Genomic DNA, 18,596 nt, shown 5'->3' with positions numbered 1-18,596 from the left:
GACAGATGAGACAAAGGGTGTTTTTATAGTATAGGCTTTGAAACATCCCACCTGCATTGCCAGCCCACAATATAATAATAATCACTGTGAATGGCCTGGGAGTCCCTATTTGTTTAAAAATTCAAGTCATGATTTTAAGTACTAAATAACAAATTTTTCAAATGAAGAAAATTTCATTGTGGGACCAAGTTCTGACTAGTGCCGTTAGGCAGGATACATCCTTCCATGTAAGAGGCTAAGATCTCAGCCTGGTGTAAAATAAGCTAATTCCATTGGAGATTCAGTGAAACCTTGCTCCAACTGAGAATGTCATCCAGATGCGAAAAACACGGGGTAATGGCTTGGAGAATCACACCCTAGTAGGTCCCCTCGGTGATGTGGACCCCCTAAGAGTAGGATTACAGGGAACCTGGATGGGGCGACATACTTATAAATGAAGCCCTCTGCTATAGAAGCAACCATTTCAGAAAGGACCGAAATTAAATGGCAACTTCTGCTCTCCACGATCTTGGGGCTGTGGGAGGCTTTCTGTGCTGTTGCACAAAGAGAATTTGGCCCTGTGCCTTTCAACTCTGATACAGTGACAACTTTATTAGAACGTGGCTTGAATGTTACAGACTCACGCGCAAAGGCTCAGACCAGTCCATCTAGCAAGGGGGCTGTGACTATAATAGAGAGGCCTTGAAACTGCTTAAAGTCCACTTTTGGTCTGCTTGAGGTTCCTGTTTTTAGCAAAACACGGGAGGGGGAGAGGGGAATTCAATTCAGGAGGAAGACCAGGCCGCATAGCCAACTGGCAGCAACCTCCTCTCCATCCAGCCAGTAATTAACTTCTTATACCAAAGTAAAAGCCATATCCAGGAACCTTAATAAAACATTATCAATCTGTTGCCCCTGAAGGAGGATTCCCTAATTCCAGGGAAGCTCTTATGACAAGTGACTTCTCTGAATAGAATCCAAGAAATAGACAAAGAGTTTAAGGACAAGAAGAAAGACAGTTCTTGTTCCCCCCACAAGCCCAGGAAGTTTTTATGGAGGATCTACGAGCTCAGCTTGCAGATGTTAAAAATGTAACCAGCTCTTGCTCTAATCAGACGTAATAACCTGATTCAACAGGAGGGCTTTAACCTAGAGTTGTTTATATTGTGGATAAAAGTATTGTCTTGATGCCGGGGGACAACATATAATGAAAACACGACCAACAGCTAGTCCAGCAGAAAAAAAACCAGCTCATTTATGTAAACTCACCTTATTTATTTTTCGATGTTCCTCTCTGCCTGAGCTGTTTCACAAATGGCCTAATTGATACAAAGCGCATTTCAGATTAAATAATCAAATTTTCCCAGGTAATGACATAAGGCAAACTCACCTCTGTTACTTTTTCAATCATTACATTTCACTATGATCCCAATGGTTGTGGAAGAATTAATATCTCTAATAGCCAGATTTTAAAGAATCGGATAGCTTTGTTCTTTCTTTTACTCCATGATCTCAGCTTCAACAAGCAGGCTACACCCAGGATTTTAACAGGTAGAAGGAAGTCCTTTCTAAAATACTTAAGGGCAAATGTGCCTCTTCTTCAAGTGTCATACTACTTGTGCCAAGTGGAAAGGGGGAAAAAAACAATTTATTTTTTTTTTTGGGGGGTCTAAGAGACACAAACACCTAATATTTATCTTGCACAAAAATCCTCACACCTAGAAAGACAGTTTGCTCTCATTAAAAGCGCTTTAAAATTTCCCCCGTGCGTAATTGCCATACTTGAAGAGCACTTACAAGACTATATGTTAATCCACTATGTCAGTGGTGAAGCCACCTGTGGACTCGTCAGGGTAATTTCCCGAATGGCGGTTCCAGTGGCCCGCGGTTTCGCCCATTCCTCACGGATGGGTCAATGTAAAACAATCTGTCTTGTGGTCCGCCAGTGGAATAACCCCGGATGGGGTCAACGTGTGGTCCCAAGGGCTTGCAGGTGCCGACCACTGCAACATGTGCCTACCAGTGGTTTTCAAACCCTTGTGGTCCGCAGACCCCTGAAGGTCCACAAGACCTATGGTTTTAAGTGGTCGCAAAAAAAGTGACTATGAAATAAAGTTTCCAAAGATCCAGAAAACGCATTTCAATTTTTCTGATCAAAATCAGACCCATCAATACAGATTCAAAATGCGGAGTTTACATAGAAGTCCCCCACGGTTTTAGCCGCCCCTTTTCCTATGCGCCTGCAAGGTGGCCCTAACATTTATAGTTGAATTCTGCTTCAGTTCGGTTTTTAGTCTAAGACCTCTATGGTAGGGGGCTGTGGCAAGACAGATTGAATTTCTAAAAGGGTCTGTGCCTCCATTTCGAAAAATTTGTAGGGGCTCAACAAATTGAAAAAAGGTGAAAACCACTGTGGGGCCTACAGTAATAAACTAGAAGTGAAATCCAATGAACCTACCCTGGTGGCACAACAAAAGGATAACATGGGCACATTTCAGTACATAGTCCTCCAAGCCCTTGATTTCCTATTAAACTTTTAAATTCTACTTCAACTAGAATAATAGTCCCTGGTGGAATACAATCCATTCTTTACAACTTGCTAAAAAAAACTTGGGTTTGCATAAATAGGGCCAGATGCACATGCTTCTCCACCCAGGGACTAGGGCTTGTTCCAGGGTCTCAAGCAGCAAACCACCGCACAGGCAGTATGCTTTTTCTTAACTGTAAAGTCACAAATGAACTTCTCCTACGAGAAAGGATTTGGGCAATGAGTAATAAAACCTGCAGCTGCTACGAGAATACAATTCTGTTATAGTTCCGGCAATTTGCCTTCATCCATTTACAACTATCAAATAATATTTACATGCTATGTCCAGTCCATCTTGGTGACAAGCAACTGAAACAACACAAAATAATCCATATGCTTTGAACCTAAAGCAGCCCTCTCCTGAATTCACGAATAAATGCTTCACATTACAATAACACACGACACATTTTTATTGTAGGATAGTTGTGTAACAATTAATTAAAAACGAACAGAAAATATAAAGTGATCCATAATAAAAACTGCTCATTTTGCTGAACATCTTAAACAATACTATCTCCATGAAAAGATCCATTCATTAAACATGCTTGAAATCCTGAAATCGTCAGTTTAAAAATCCTAAGTTTTTTATAGTTTTAAATGTATTGAAGTAATCTGAGTCCACTTGAACAAACACACACTGCCAAATATGGTCAGTAAGGTCAGAGAAATTTACTGTCCCTTCAATATATATTTCTAGAATGGATCATAGGATAGTTCCCTCATTAACTAAGAAATGGAAATATATTATAAATTACAAAGCAAACAATAAACAAGAGTGAACAGCAGCAACCACCGCACAGGCAGTATGCTTTCTAACTGTAAAGTCACAAATGACTTCTCCTTAACGAGGAAGGGATTTGCATGAGTAAAACCTGCAGCTGCCCTACGAGAATTACAATTCTGTTATAGTTCCAGGCAATTTGCTTCATCATTTACAACTATCAAATATATTTACACTGCTATGAATCTCAGTCATCTTGTGACAAGCACTGAAACACACAAAATATATCCATAATGCTTTTGAACCTAAAGCAGCTCTCCTGAATTTCCGAATTAATGCTTCACATTACAATAACACACGACACATTTTTATTGTAGGATAGTGTGTAACAAATTAATTAAAAACGAACAGAAAAATATAAAGTGATCCATAATAAAAACTGCTCATTTTGCTGAACATCTTAATTACAATACTATCTCCATGAAAAGAGTCATTCATTAAACATGCTTGAAATCTGAAATCCTCAGTTTAAAAATCCTCAGTTTTTAAATAAGTGTTTAAATGTATTGAAGTAATCTGAGTCACTTGAACAAACACACACTGCCAAATATGGTCAGGTAAGGTCAGAGAAATTTACTGTCCCTTCAATATATATTTTCTAGAATGGATCATAGGATAGTTTCCCTCATTAACTAAGAATGGAAAAATATATTATAAAAATATACAAAGCAAACAATTTAACAAGAGTGAACAGATTAGTGCTACTGAAGAAAAAAGCAAATTTACATTGAGAAGATACAGTTTAAAATAACTTCTGAACTTGCAGATATTTTAAACACACTAAGCAGAAGACACATTTTATTTTAAAGGTAAATTTACATTCGAAGGTAAAAAAGTTAAGCCTAGGCAACTTTTTTCAACTAACGGCAGCATAGTATGTAGTCAAACAACTGTAACTCAATTTATCTGAACGTTCAATAGAAGGATCTGTCTTTTAATTCTTTAAACCAGCTTTGTTAAAGGAGACATTCAAGTTATAAATAAGAAAGTCTCTTTTATATACACACCTCAGACTATGTCGCTTTCGTCCTGAAAATCAGTTTTTTGTCAAATCTTGTTGAGCTTCGTAACTATCAGCACCCTCACAGTTTGGTCAAAAGCACTGCAGACACACAGACCCCTTTTGTCAGGGCTCCAATCGAGGCTAGAAATGGGCTGTGTTGACAGAGTCACATTCTGTAAGAGACTGACTGAACCTGCAACCCCCATCTCAACTCCTTCAGAATCCTTCTTTGAGCGCTGAGCGGGGTACTCACTGCCAATAAGAAAGAAATAAAACCAAACAAACATGGTTTTAGAATATGTATCAGAGACAAATACTACAAGAAATACCCACCCACAAACACACGTTTGTTTTTCACAAGTCCAGTTAGAAGGTATCGGGTTTTCTAGAGACGCTGAAAATATCTGTGCTAAATACACTGAATCATAGTTAATCCAGCTAAGTCAATTTAAGCGAATAAGGGATATAATGCTACATAATAAAATTCACCCCAGTTCGGGGAATCCATACAAGGCCATCAGCACCATCTGAACCCTGCGTTAAGGAACAAATTCAGACCCCAGCATCCACACGCCAGTAACCAAGCCAGGCATCTCTCATTTCCAGGCTATGGAGCCACTCCATCTGAAGTAGGCTCCATTGGTGCTTACAAAGTCCACACACAGAAGTAAGACAGGGTGGCCAGGGGATGAAATTGAAGGATCCATTGGCTCTGTCCACTCCTTGTTACGATGTGAAGTGTTACTGCAGAGCAGTGCTCTTTGCCATGTAGGGAATATACACCCCAAGTACAGTCCTCTGGATCCAGCTCATTCTGCACAGGGGAACTGACTAGGGATCCTCAATGAATTTCCCTTGACTCTCAGGATTAGATCCTAAATGTTAAAAGCAGCATTGTCTAGTGAAATGAGCATGAAGCAGTGAGACAGGAACACTCGAATTGTAACATATCCTTTGTTACTTGTTAGCTGTTTAGTTTTTACCCTTGGGCAAGCGACTGAACTTTTGTGTCTCAGTTTTCTATATATAACTATAAGGATAATATTAACTTACCCTGTGGAATTGCTACGATGATGAACTTGTTTGCACAGAGCTTCTAATACACGTCTACACCGATATAATGCTGTCCTCAGGAGCCAAAAAATCTTACCGCATTATAGGTGAAACCGCGTTATATTGAACTTCCTTTGATCTGCCGGAGTGCGCAGCCCTGCCCCCCCGGAGCACTGCTTTACCGCGTTATATCCGAATTTGTGTTATATTGGGTCGCGTTATATCAGGGTAGAGGTGTACATTAAAATGGCCTATGTGTTAATATGTAATTAAAAATTTAAGCCAAACCTTTTTATACACTTCTCAGCAATACCTGCTACAACAAGAATTTAAGGAATCTATTATTCAATTTAACATCTCATTAAACTGACAATATCATTTAGATCTTTGATTATATTAAGTTAAAGATCAAGGGCCAAATTCATCCTTGTTGTAAACCCACATGCCAATCAAGTTACAGCGGACTTTTTCAGTCTCTATTATCCAGTCCTGCCAATGTGTGAGAAATTACCATTGTCTGTAATTTTAAAATTTAAATACATCTTTGGTTGGAACACGGGCTCCATCCTCATTTTCCAGGAAGACTTTTTACAACACATGGTAGATTTGTTAATTTTTTTCACCTAATTTAGCTTGGATAGTGAACACTTACTATTTCCAGAGATGAAGGCTCCCAGCTCCTCCACTAGTGATAAAGATATCCCTGTTCTGTGGCAGGTGCCGAACTTGCCACATGGTGGATTTGTGAGCCTAATAAATACCAGAGTAAGACAAAAATTAGTTACAGATTAGTCTTGTAAGTAAGGACTTAAAGCCCTGATAGATATACCTGTGAGTGATTACAGTAACTTTAAGCATATTAGTAGTTGCTTTCAAGGGAGTATTCACCTTCAGTATGACTAGTAAGGTATGTAAAGTTAAAAACATGTGCACGTGTGTTTGCAAGGCACAAATCATGTAACTACTGGATTTCCATACTCAGATATGAAGTAGTCATTATAAAGAGAATTATTAATGCTAGCCTATGACTCTTTTCAACAATTACCAGAATTTGCTATCAAATGTATTACAAAAGCCATGAAAAAATGATTTAGATTTGAATTTTATATATACTCATGTAAGCAGGGCATGTAGCAAGATGCAGAACAAACCAAAAAAGGCTTCAGACAATTATAAATCTCTGCTAGTAAGTGAGTTGCTGCATATGTCCCAAAAGGAACTGTTTAACACAAATTGTGACAGGATTTTCATTTTAATGTTTTGATTGCCATGAACACCAACTAAATTAATATTTTTAAGTGTTAAATGGTCAAACTAGTACGCTCATTAATACGTTTCATCTATTACAAGCTTCGATGTCAAAAAGAAGCAAATTAAAGATAATATATTGACATTGACCTTTTATTTATTTAAAAGAGTCACATGAGTAATTTTATCATTAAAATGCCTGGTCTTGCTAGTGAATTTTACTCTCTCAAGACTGCTACTCATACAGGACCTGCACCAAATAATATGGTGGGTAAGACATATTGAGGGAGGAAGGGAGAGACCACGAGGGCAAAGATTCGCCATCTTTTGCATTCTGTAGACCACTATATAGAAGATCTTCTCTCTGGACCTACCTCTACTCCCGAAATCCCCAGTCACAAACTGCTTGTTTATCTGTGGACCCTTAGTGGTTCCCAGAATGAGAAACACCATTGCACTAGACTCAGAATAACTCATTTTATCTTGGGATACAATAAAGATTCAAATCCCATCATTTTAGATTGCAATCACTTTTACATTAAACTTCCAGGGTACACATCTACTTATTAAACCAATAAAAAAGAATACAAAAGCACTGGAAAAGACCATCATCTCTGATAGCTAATAAGTGGTGTGCTCTAGGCTAGGTTATCACATCTATCAATATTGGCCTATGTCCCCCGTGCCTACAAGCAGAGGACATCCTCCACATATCTCATTTCTCTGCTTTTACATCCTCTTCAGTGTCTCATATTGTGATGAGCATCCCTCTGGCCAAGTCCACCCACAAAAACCCTGGCCTTAAATGGACAAAAGGAAACTCTGCTGAATGACAACACTCCTTCCTCCTCAGTGAGTAGATCAGGAGCAGAAGCTGAGCCTGAGTCCCCCTCACAGCAACATACAGGAAGCCTTCCCCACTTTCCACCTCTTGAAGTGATGTATGTTACCTTCATATGGTTCATTCATATTTTCTGAAGTTAAGGTCTGATGCTAACAGGTACCTAGCACTCACAAACCCCACTGAAGTCAGTTGGATGATGGGGTGCTCATCACATCATATGACTGCCAATGAACATTCAGTCAGCCCATCCTCACACCTTCTATGTAATAACTTTAAGCTTGCAATGTTTCCAGAGCAGCTTTGCAAGAGTAAGTATGAAATTTCTCCCTTAACAAGAACAGCCTTCCCTTACACCGTACCTTCTCTGAAATGGAAGCAAAACCTTTGGTTGGATGCTGAGTTCTCATATCAAAAACATGAAACTTTCCTTCAAGCGATGTGGCCACTAGTTTATTCATATTTATATCTTTCCTGTCAAACTCCACGCTGCAAACCTGGAAATATAAACACACACACATTCACTCTGAAAGTCAGCTTATCACCAAAGAAGCATTTATTTTAGATTTGTAAAATATGGGACATCATAATCACTAGGTACATTTACAATGGTAATAAGAATGCAACTGACTTAAGACATAACCAGATTCAACAAGATCATCTAAAAACACCTGAACCCACTCAAACAGCATGCTCTCAAAATACCTGCATAAATTGATAGGACCTGCAGCATACTCTGAAAACAAACAAAATAGGACAATAGTTCTCAACCTCTTCCCTGCTGTGAGCCCAAGAAAAGAAATAACTTTCAGAGCCCTGTCCATCTAGCCATAAAGAAAAGAATGATCCCCAACCTAAGAATCCATGAACTAGGATTTGTTGGCCCAGTGGAGAAAAAAACCTCCATAGATTTTATTCTAGTTTAATCTAGGTTAAAATCTAGAAGTAGGTTTCAAATAGATAGTGACCCTTTAATTCTTCCACATTACAAACAAATATAAATTAAAACATGCCTTTATGACACATTACCCCATTCTTAATGTTGGTCTCCCATCGCAATGACATGTTTTTTAGGTCAAATAATTTAATGTCACCATTGTCATAGCCAGCACACACAACACGCTCCTCTTGATTGTAGGCATTGCCTGGAAATACAGAGACAACTATTTAGATGTATAAAAAATTATTTCCATCACACTGTAAAACAGTCATGAACTAAAGTCTGCAATTTTAACCTGTATTTGTACCAGAAAAGTAATTTGAATGTTTGTAATTAATGTGTTAGGTGAAGGATCTGATTTTCAAGTAGTCTTCAAAATAGCTAGTTCTACCCTTTAAAACAAAAGTATCCAACTGCTCATTCCCGATTCCTGCCTAAATTGCATACACCACCTCAAACATGTATGCACCTCCTCCAGAAATGGTTGTGTCTTCTTACCAATATATGTTCCTGGGTCTAATAACCAACTTCTGCATATCAATTCAAATAGATGTTGGTGCCTGGAAAACTAGACTTCTCCTCTCTGCTTCTATATAATATAACAAATTTTCAGAAAATATTCTAATATATTTAATTCATGCAATTTAAAAATACAATTCTCTAAACAGCAGATGACGTGCCTGATCCTGATACTCCTACTCACATAAGTAATCCAAAAGCATGCGGCATCTGACTATACTCTGAACCATACACAGACTTTGCAGTACAGCACGGCACAGAGACAGCTTTAGTGGACCTTCTCTCTGCAGTCTTCAACACATTCCATCATAGAGCACTACTGACCTGCTTACAAGACCTAGCTGTAGGGGATGATGTAACACTATTATGAATCATTTCTCTTAAACAGGACCCAAGAAATTATGACAGAAAGCAGCTCCTCTCTAAGTGCCCTCACATATGGAGTTCCACAAAGATCAAAACTGTCTCCCTCATTTTCAGTATCTGTAGAACTCTTGGAAAGGATCTGAGAGATATGGGAGCTGTTGCCAAAAATATATTGATGACACCGAGCTCTGTAACACCTTCTCAGCTGACACAATTACCTATACATCACTGTCTGAAAGAAATTAGCAGCAGGGTGATGAGCAGATGGCTCAGACTGAATTCAGGGAAGATTTAAGCAACGCTGAAGGGAAAGGGAAATAATGAGAAGCTAGTGAAGGCTCTGCACATCACTTGTCAAGGTAGTACACAGTCTCTGAGTCTCTGGTTTACACTATAAGCTTTTGTAAAGAGTATGGAAAATCCACACCCCCGAGCGATGCAGTTATATCGACCTAACTCCCGATATAGACAGCTGTATATCGACAGAAGGTCTTCTCTCGTTAACGTAACTGCTAACTCTCGGGGAGGTGAAGTACCTACACCAAATGGAGACGCTCTCCCATCAGTATAGGCAGTGTCTTCATTAAGTGTTACAGAGGCGCAGCAGCACTGTACATGTAGACAAGACCTTAGTGGAGTCATCACTAATTCTGAATATTTAGATAGCAACAGTAATAAGCAATGCCTTCTATTATTTTACCAAAAAAACTACAGCTTTTACTATGGATTTAACAGCAGTAATCTAAGCATTTATTTCTAGGATGATCAATTTAACCCACTGAACCTCTGGCTAATGGAGGAACCCAAAAATACCAGCTTGTACAGAACACAACAACTGGTCTCCTTAGCAAGAAAAAGACTGAAAAGACAGACAGATACTCTGCTCACTCCATTAGCTCCCAGTTCAAGACTCTGCTCTTAATATTTAAAGCACTTAAGTTGGAGCTGTGCTACATCAGAGACAGGCGCTCAACCCACTGAGTCAGCTAAATTCTTCCTGGACAATGCAGCTAGAAGTACTGGGATTAACCTTTCCAGCGTCAGAGATAAAACCTTCACTGCAGGAAGCCATTGTCTGTGGAATAGCCTTATGTCTTTCTGTAAATTAAGTCAAAACCTGATTGCTTTCAGAGTATGTTGCAAGATTTGTCTCTGATGATTGTGGGAAAGTTTTTGCAAAAAGGCAATGAATAACAAAGCTGCGCAGTAAGCAAAAGCTAACGAACACAGAGCAATGAAAAGCAGCATCTGCTTTTTGTATGCTCTCCATACAAAACTTAATTACCGTATGAGATACTAAGGTAGTTATATAGTCTTTAGTTATGCAGTTATCCCAATGAAGTTCCATTCTGCATATGTAAAGACTTCACAACAGGAAAGGCAGAAGGATCAGATTATTTCTGAATGAAAATGCACAACTAAAGGGAAAGATGCACTAAATATCTTCAGTGTAAATCCCAGTTTATTTCCCCCCCACACACAGCTGAACACAGAAGAGCCATATGAGAGGAAGGAAAAGCAGTAATTGGCCGTTCCCATAACCAAAAGGCACTGCAAGAATGGCATGGGTTAAAAACTACAGAAAGTAGTATAAGTTGGACATTATCACATTTCTTGCCTCAGAAAGTTTAACAGAAAGAGTCACGATTTGTTTGATTTGTCTTGATTACTGCACCCCTGCTTCCGGTGGCAGACCAGATGTATAGATATTTTGCTGCTTGCGAGTTACAGACTGAAAAGCTTATCAATTTACCAAATGCTACTGTCCAGCAGTCTCTCTTGCTTTCGCCTTGTACTGGTTCCATATTAGCAACAGGTGTATCTTTTTGTCTTGGGTCCCACACCTTCACAGTTCCTGTAATAATAATTATACTAGATTTTAGATTACTGATACCGTCACATATTGTATGCATTCTTCACTCTTCAACTTGCTTTAGGGAACACATTACAAACATTTGCATGACTGATCTCTAACAAAGCTGACTGCATTTACGGAAAGAAAAACAGAGCAGAAATAAGGAAAAGGATTTGTTTCAATACTTTAAAAGTTCGCTGATACACAGTCTATCCAATTTCAACTAAGGAATAGTATGATTCACACTGATAAACAGAATTGTATATAGTTTGCTTTAAGTTCTAGCTTTTTTCCTTCTTTCTAACTATCACTCCATGGAAACGGTACAGTTTCCACAGCTCATTTGCCACAGTTTGTATTTACCTTGTTTCATATTCTTTCCCTCTCACTTTCCATTATGTTGATGTTCGGGGTTTTTTTTGCTACAGACTCTAAATGAATGATGAAAACTTTGTCCCATGTTGTACTCAAAATAGAACAAACAGCATATAGATCTGGTTGCAATATAATTGTAACCTTATCTGATGGCAACCAGGGGTTCCCATAGTTGAAGAGACCAACCTCAACACTGCCAAATTCACTAGGTGAAGAAAAATAACTGCCAAGGTGTGGTAACGGATTGGAGCAATCAATAAAAGTTTTGTTGATTGCTGGAGTTAAGCAGCAAACCAGCTTTCCCACTGGCACTCAAGTGTAAACTGCCATCTCCTCCCCACGCCTACATTTAATTGCATTGGTTTTCAAAACCATGATTTTTTTTTTAAACAAAGTTCAGTCCTCATTAGGCAATTTTCGACATATCCTAGGGCTAGCAGCAGCAGTCACAGGAGCCATCTGTAGATACAGAAGCTGCCTCCGTTATAGCTACCAGCAGCTGCTTTAAAACATTCCACCTTACACATGAACACAAAAAGGCATGACAATGTGTAACAGGGCCTCTATCCCTTTAAGGGCAGCTGTGACCTTGAGTCAGCAGCCTTGTTCCAAGGCTTGGCTGCTTTAAGAAGTGGCATTCTGGGACTTGTAGGAAGGACATGCCGAGCTAAAGTCAGTCCTGTGACATGGTTACAGTATAAGAAACACCTATGGCTCAGTCAGTTATTAAAGAAAGAGACTCCTGTAGGAGGCTAAGCCTGCTGGGCAAGGGATCCTCAGTTAGGAGGGTCTATAAGAAAGGCCACACTGGAGGCCTTGGATCTGGAGTAACAGTCAAGAAGAGTGTGGGAGGAAGCCCATTCACTAGCCCTGCACTATCAGGGAAAAGAAACTGTTTGAATCTGGAGAGGGCTTGAAAGGACTGTGAAGTCTTGGAGAGTGAGCTAGAAGACTTGCTTTGAGTTGAATTGTTATTTAGGTTGATAAGCCAGACTCTAGAAGGGGAGAGTTAGTTCAAAAGCACCAGTAATGTGGCACTATGATTGACATGGAAGAAGGTAAATTAAGGCAGTGGATGTTCCCAACCGGATAAGCTGCTGATAACCAATTCCTTCTAGGCCCCACCTGAGCTGGCTAAACTGTATTTTATCTTGTTTGGCTATAACCAAGTTCACAACAGGATTAGGCCAGTTTTTAAAGTTTCTTATAAAGTCAATGCGGACTGGTCCCATAAACACCAATCAAATCTTCTAAATAGTATTTTCTTGGCAAAGATGAAGGAACGTTAAGGCTTGCTAACTCACCATCTCGGCTCCCAGTCACAATTTCTGGTGCTCCTTCTCCAATCCCTAAGCCACCTACGCCATCTATACTATTAATGATTTCTTTATGGCCCTTCACAGAGTACACTGGAATCTCTGGAGCTTCCAAGTTCCTAGACAATAGAAAAGAATAGACAGTATATTATATACGTGTTCCATGGTGCTCTACTTTACTGTACAAAAGGGAGGAAATGCTGTATCCGAATGTCGGCTAGAAATCTAACATGATGGCTTGACTTGCGCTGAGAACAAAACTGCAAAGTTACAACCATGAGGCTTTCTTCTAGAAAGGTCTAAAATGGAAAAGGGTGAAACTGTTTCCCCACTCATGTGTATGATTTCATCTGCTTTTGAGACTGTTCAGAATTGCTCTATTACCTCAAAAAAAAAAAAAAAAAAAAAAAAAAAAAAAAAAAAGTATGGATCTCTAATAGTCATCTGACTATTCACACTTACCATGCAAATGAATCTGCCCTGGCAGCTATGTGCCTTAACTAGTCAATCATTTAAAATCAGCTAGTCTCAGTCAGCACAAATCACTGGTCAGAATGAGCAAGAAAATAATCTCCCTCAATTAGGGATCAGAATGCAACTAAAGTTGGCTAAGTTCTGTGAAGCAGAAATTTATTTGGGAGAACAGATTTAAAATTTTTATTGAAGTTAATGTTTAAAATTAAATATACACAAGTTAAGAGAGAGGGTACTGTACATCTGGGGTCAGGCTTGAGTTATGAGGGATTACAGGAATCGATTACAAGGATCACGAGATACATACATGTCATATAACCCAGCACAGACCCAGACTGGGGTGCGGGAGTTTTTAAAGCATCAGTGGATAAGTGGGCTTGGGAACACCACTCACGGAATGTATTAAGAGTCCAAGTCAGTATCAGTGTAGCGAATAAATACGTGGGTAGGGTTCATCAGGGAAGGAAGTGGGTTATTTCCCTGATTGCTGCATGTAGGTACTGAATGTTATTTATGAAAAAGCATGTTGAAGCCACGCAGCTTAATCAATACAGATTAAAAAAAACAGTGCATACAGATCTCAGTCCACACACAAACATGAAGAACCATGTAACACGCTATTGAGAATATATCTGCTTTACTATTCATTTCATTTGTCTATGTTAAACTCCTCACTGTCCTACAAGTTGCGTGACATTGTACTACTCAAATTTACATTTGGTATAAACATTTTAGAATAGTATTTTAGTTTAGGACAACTACAAAAAATTAGAATCCCCACATTACAAACTTTTAATCTTGCTTATTAAGATGAACTTGGACAAAATGTTGTAGCTAACTGTATTTTCAGTGGGGATTTAAGACGACCCTTTGGATCCATTTTAACCAACCAATTCTTTGCCTGAAGCACTTCATCTTTAAAGGAAAGTCCATCATTTGTGCTTCAATACTGGTCGTCTATTTGGAATCCTCCCAGGTTCTTATTTTTTTTTCTAATTTTCCAATTCCGCTTTGTCTCTCCTCAATTCCTTGTCATTTAAAGAGCAACCATACAAACTAACAGTCACTCTCTATCAATACCATTCTTAATATTCCAGTGAAATAGAATCTGTCACTAGCCTCTTGGTAGAATGCAAATAAATTGTATCAGATAAATAAAGTCTATTTTTGAAAGTCTGTAAAGGTTTCCTTTTATATCTTCAAAAAAATTACCTACTTGTATTAATCTGAACATGTTCTCTGAATTGGGCTTTTGGTGACAATATCCAAAGCATTAAGAAAAAAGTATTCATAATCTGAAGTGTAAATTAAATGTTAAAAATAAACCTCATTTTAGAAACTGCTAGAACATATATGGCTGTTTTGTTTTGTTTTTTAACCCAAAAGGCTCTTTTCCACAAGAGGAACCTTTAGGAATAGGAACAGCTTTCTGCTACCTGGAGATAGAAGATTTAAATGAATCAACAATATTTTGTTTTGTCTTAATTTTGTTCAATAGTTTTACTTAGGATGTAAACTCTTCAGACAGAGACTGTCTCTGTTTGAGTGTATATGCAGTGCCTAGCACTCAACGGGATCTGATCCACGACTGGGGTCCCTAGGCACAACTATAATACAGACAAACACACAAAAATAGGGCAAATACAATAGGCCCAGACAGTGAGTTCACATTTATCATGTACAGTAAGGGGTATCCTGAGAGGAGCTAGTATTCTTACCATATATTAAGGTTTCCACCTAAGTCCCCAGTAGCTAGATATCTCTGCTGTAGAGATGTAGCACCAAAAGTTCCACATTTAATAGGTTTGGCCTTTTCAATCTAAAAAGGGTAAATTTTTTGTCAGCATATTAAAAAAATCTCCACAAAACCACACAATGGATAAGCAGCTGCTTGAAAGCCACACTACTAGCAGGCTTCAGTGAACTTTCAATAAGATATGTAGTATGAAATGCAAATGAAATATTCTTTGGCAAAGGTATACCACATTTTAGTTTATTCTATGGTTTTAAAATTTCATATCACTGCATAGTGTGGATTTAATTTTAATGAGCTTTTAAAGAAATAATCATTCATTCTCCTTCCCTCTACCCCTCTCACTAATGATACTCAAAGGCTGTTGTCTCTACTGATTTACAAATATATAGCAGAGGGAATTTCAGTTCTTCTCAGAGATCTGCTAGCATGAACATGAGAGATAATTAAGCTATTCTTTCTATTAGTCTGGAGCAACACTGTTTGTGTGCCTTCTATGTTGCATCCCTACAGAACCCTATAAATTAAGAAAGTTTATGTACTATTGTCCCTGTAGATCTTAAACTCTCTTTATACAACTGAGGCACTATTGTTACTGCAGATTAGTAAATCCTCAAAGGTTACTTCAATTTAAAAAACAGCTGCTCCATGTAGTAGTCTGTGCACCTAAAAAAGCCATCACGGTGCCTAAAGTTGATGAAACGTTGTATAACTAGTGTCATCAACTATGTACACATGTAGCTACTGACTGAATACCTACAACCACTCAATGTGGAGAGGACTCATGAAAGTCCTTAGCTATATAGCCAAATAGTGGACCTTATGTAAGAGAATTTTGGCATTCATTTAAAACAATCAGTAAGTCTAACCAATAAACTGATGCAAAAACATTATTAAAGCTCAATGGATCAAAAACCATGAATCAGACTCCCAAAATGATGAGACTTAAACAAAATTGAAGTTCTTTTTATTTGCCCTCTGGGTTTTAAGCACTCAGGGTCACATTTTCAAACTTTTCTCCAAAGCCGAGAGCACTAAGATTATTTTTTTTTTCAAATTAAAGATGAGATTCCCACACTCACATGAATCCAGGAGCTGGAGCTTTAAACCACACCTTCCCAATGTGAGAGCAGGCAACAGTGTAACTAGGCTACAGCTCCACAACAGGAGGCTGTTGAAACCTAATGATGCCCAGCCACCCCAAACCCTTTTAACAAGGAGCAGATAAATCTGAGGGTGTCCCAATAACTTTCTCAAAATCATTAGCCTGGCTATGTGCACAGTTGTGAGACAGTAATGGAGAGAAATTGATTTAGAAAGGAGGTAGCATTTCCTCCTCATCCCCACAACCGATGAATAGAAAAGATACCAGGTAGAGGATCCAGCTAGAGCAGGGGTAGGCAACCTATGGCATGCGTGCCAAAGGAGGCACATGAGCTGATTTTCAGTGGCAGTCACACTGCCCAGGTCCTGGCCATCAGTCCGGGAGGCTGTGCATTTTAATTTAATTTTAAATTAACCTTTAAATATTTTAAAAACCTTATTTACTTTACATACAATAGTTTAGTTATATATTATAGACTTATAGAAAGAGACCTTCTAAAAACATTAAAATGTATTACTGGCGCATGAAACCTCAAATTAGAGTGAATAAATGAAGATTCGGCACACCATTTCTGAAAGGCTGCTGACCCCTGAGCTAGAGGAACCTCAGCAAGTTAGTGAGAAGCATTTAAGGTCAAATGGCACTGGGCTGGAGGATGCATATTGTAGTTTGGGGATAAGGGAGGAGTATGGATTGTTTTTTCTTCTATGGAGATGGTGACATGGCTGAGGTGGAAATATATGAGCTCGTTAAAATGTTCACAGCACATCCTGATCTAAAATCCAAACAAAGTACAGTCTGATTTGTAAAAACTTGATTAGGAACAGTGCACTGGATAACACATTCATATATATATACAGCAGAAAAAGCTACCTGAGCTGATTCTAGGAAGCAAATTAGCAGCCAGCATTACTGCAATGTGTGCTAAAATCATTGAGATCCTCAAATGCAGCAAGAAGGTACTACTCTATTTAGAACAAGAACAAAAAATATTTCGCCTCAAATAAAAAAAAAAAAATGTTACAGACAGAAGGTTTTTGCCATCCTGAGTTGAACAGAAAGAAGTCAGACTAATTTTTAAAAGAAAAATTAAAATATTCCTTTCACATTTCTAATGTATTACTTTTAATGGGGAGAAGGGGAGAAAAGAACTCTATACAATACAGCCAGGATATTTAAATGCCATTGAAGTTGCTTGGAAGAAAATTTTAATCCTATTTTAAAAGAGCCTCAGTGAAACCACTCCATCTCTTCACACCCTCCCACAATGCATGCAGCATATAGCTTGTATGCCGTTGTGGCAGCAGCACAAAGTGAGAAATGAAGCTAACCAGTTTCTAGGAAATATCAATGTAATACTTGTCACTGAAGTAGATGCATTTTAAAGATGCCCTTAAATTTTTTTTAATTGGGTTTATGTTCTTTTTTATGATACATAAAGTTGTCCTGAAAGGTTATTGTTTACATTTTTTACCTTGGCAATAGTCTCCTTCCTCTCCCATCCACATTTAGAAACATCCTGTGTATAATCTGATTACCACCCTTCACTCTAGTGGTGACTGCATTTCACTGCTACATATGTTTTACCAGATGACTTTGGGGTCATTTGAGAGTGAGAGCATGTCTTCACTAGTAACATTAAAGTGCTGGCCGCAGCAGCCCTTTAACATGGCTGTGTAGTCGTGGCACAGTACTAGGAGGGAACTCTCCCAGCACTATTAAAAACAAACAAACAAACAAAAAAAACCACACCTCCACGAGCACTGGTGTACTGTCTACACTGGCACCTTGCAGCACTCAGGGGGTGTTTTTTCAAACGCCTGAGCAAGTTGCAGCGCTGTCAAGTGCCAGCGTAGAAAAGCCGAAAAGGTGCCATTAAAATGCAGCCTATGAACTTAAATTCATGCACCTTGTTGATGACTGCAGGGGGAAGGACTAAATGGTCTGGCAGATCTCTTCCAGCTTTCATTTGTCGGGAGGTGAGAGAGAAGTGGGACCCTTCCCTGCAGTGTTCCAGGATCCACGTTCACACACTAGAGCACAGATGCTGACAGCAGGGCGGTGGGGCCATTTAAAACAGTCAGAGGACCGTTTTGTGCTTCCACACGGCAAGGGGCCAGGATGGGCTGACTCCGCGCAGGCCTGGCGTGTGCCCCGGCGTTGCTATAGCAACCAGCCCTCGCGGAGCCGGGGCGGTGTGTCCCGGAGGAGCAGGACTGTCCTGGGGCCCGCTGGCACCACGGGGACAGAGAACAGCTCACCGGGGGGCGGGAGGGGCACGGGCCTGAGCCCAGCGGAGACCCAGACGCGGAGCAGGAGGGAGCAGCTGTAGCGGTTACCGCGGGGCGGGGGGGTGTCAGTGTGTGAGCAGGACCCCCCGCCCCGGCAGCGCCCAGGGGGC

At 39.3% G+C, this 18,596-nt stretch overlaps 1 protein-coding gene across 1 annotated transcript; it reads right to left on the bottom strand.

Moving 5' to 3' along the window:
• Positions 1-3,638: 3,638 nt before the first annotated feature.
• DNAAF10 (dynein axonemal assembly factor 10) lies at positions 3,639-18,373 on the bottom strand. The gene is made up of 8 exons (XM_032806545.2): positions 18,105-18,373; positions 15,056-15,156; positions 12,852-12,982; positions 11,071-11,172; positions 8,522-8,637; positions 7,855-7,989; positions 6,056-6,153; positions 3,639-4,602 (listed from the first exon to the last, which is right to left on the bottom strand). Exons 1-8 carry the CDS (start codon positions 18,162-18,164, stop codon positions 4,395-4,397), a joined length of 951 nt encoding a protein of 316 aa, XP_032662436.1. The 5' UTR covers positions 18,165-18,373; the 3' UTR covers positions 3,639-4,394.
• Between the last annotated feature and the right edge of the window lie 223 nt (positions 18,374-18,596).

The sequence above is a fragment of the Chelonoidis abingdonii genome, chromosome 3 (assembly GCF_003597395.2).
Source record: "Chelonoidis abingdonii isolate Lonesome George chromosome 3, CheloAbing_2.0, whole genome shotgun sequence".
NCBI lineage: Eukaryota > Metazoa > Chordata > Testudines > Testudinidae > Chelonoidis > Chelonoidis abingdonii.
The sequence above is the reverse complement of the archived record's forward strand: the minus strand, read 5'-3'. Positions and strand labels throughout refer to the sequence as shown.

Excerpts from the sequence above, each read along its gene's own strand:
- DNAAF10 (XM_032806545.2), bottom strand. The coding sequence starts at position 18,164 with ATGAAAGCTGGAAGAGATCTGCCAGACCATTTAGTCCTTCCCCCTGCA. Across the intron at positions 8,638-11,070 it reads CTGCTGGACAGTAGCATTTG|GCAATGCCTACAATCAAGAG; the intron begins GTAAATTGATAA and ends CTGTATTTCCAG. Across the intron at positions 6,154-7,854 it reads TTGCTTCCATTTCAGAGAAG|GCTCACAAATCCACCATGTG; the intron begins GTACGGTGTAAG and ends GGTATTTATTAG.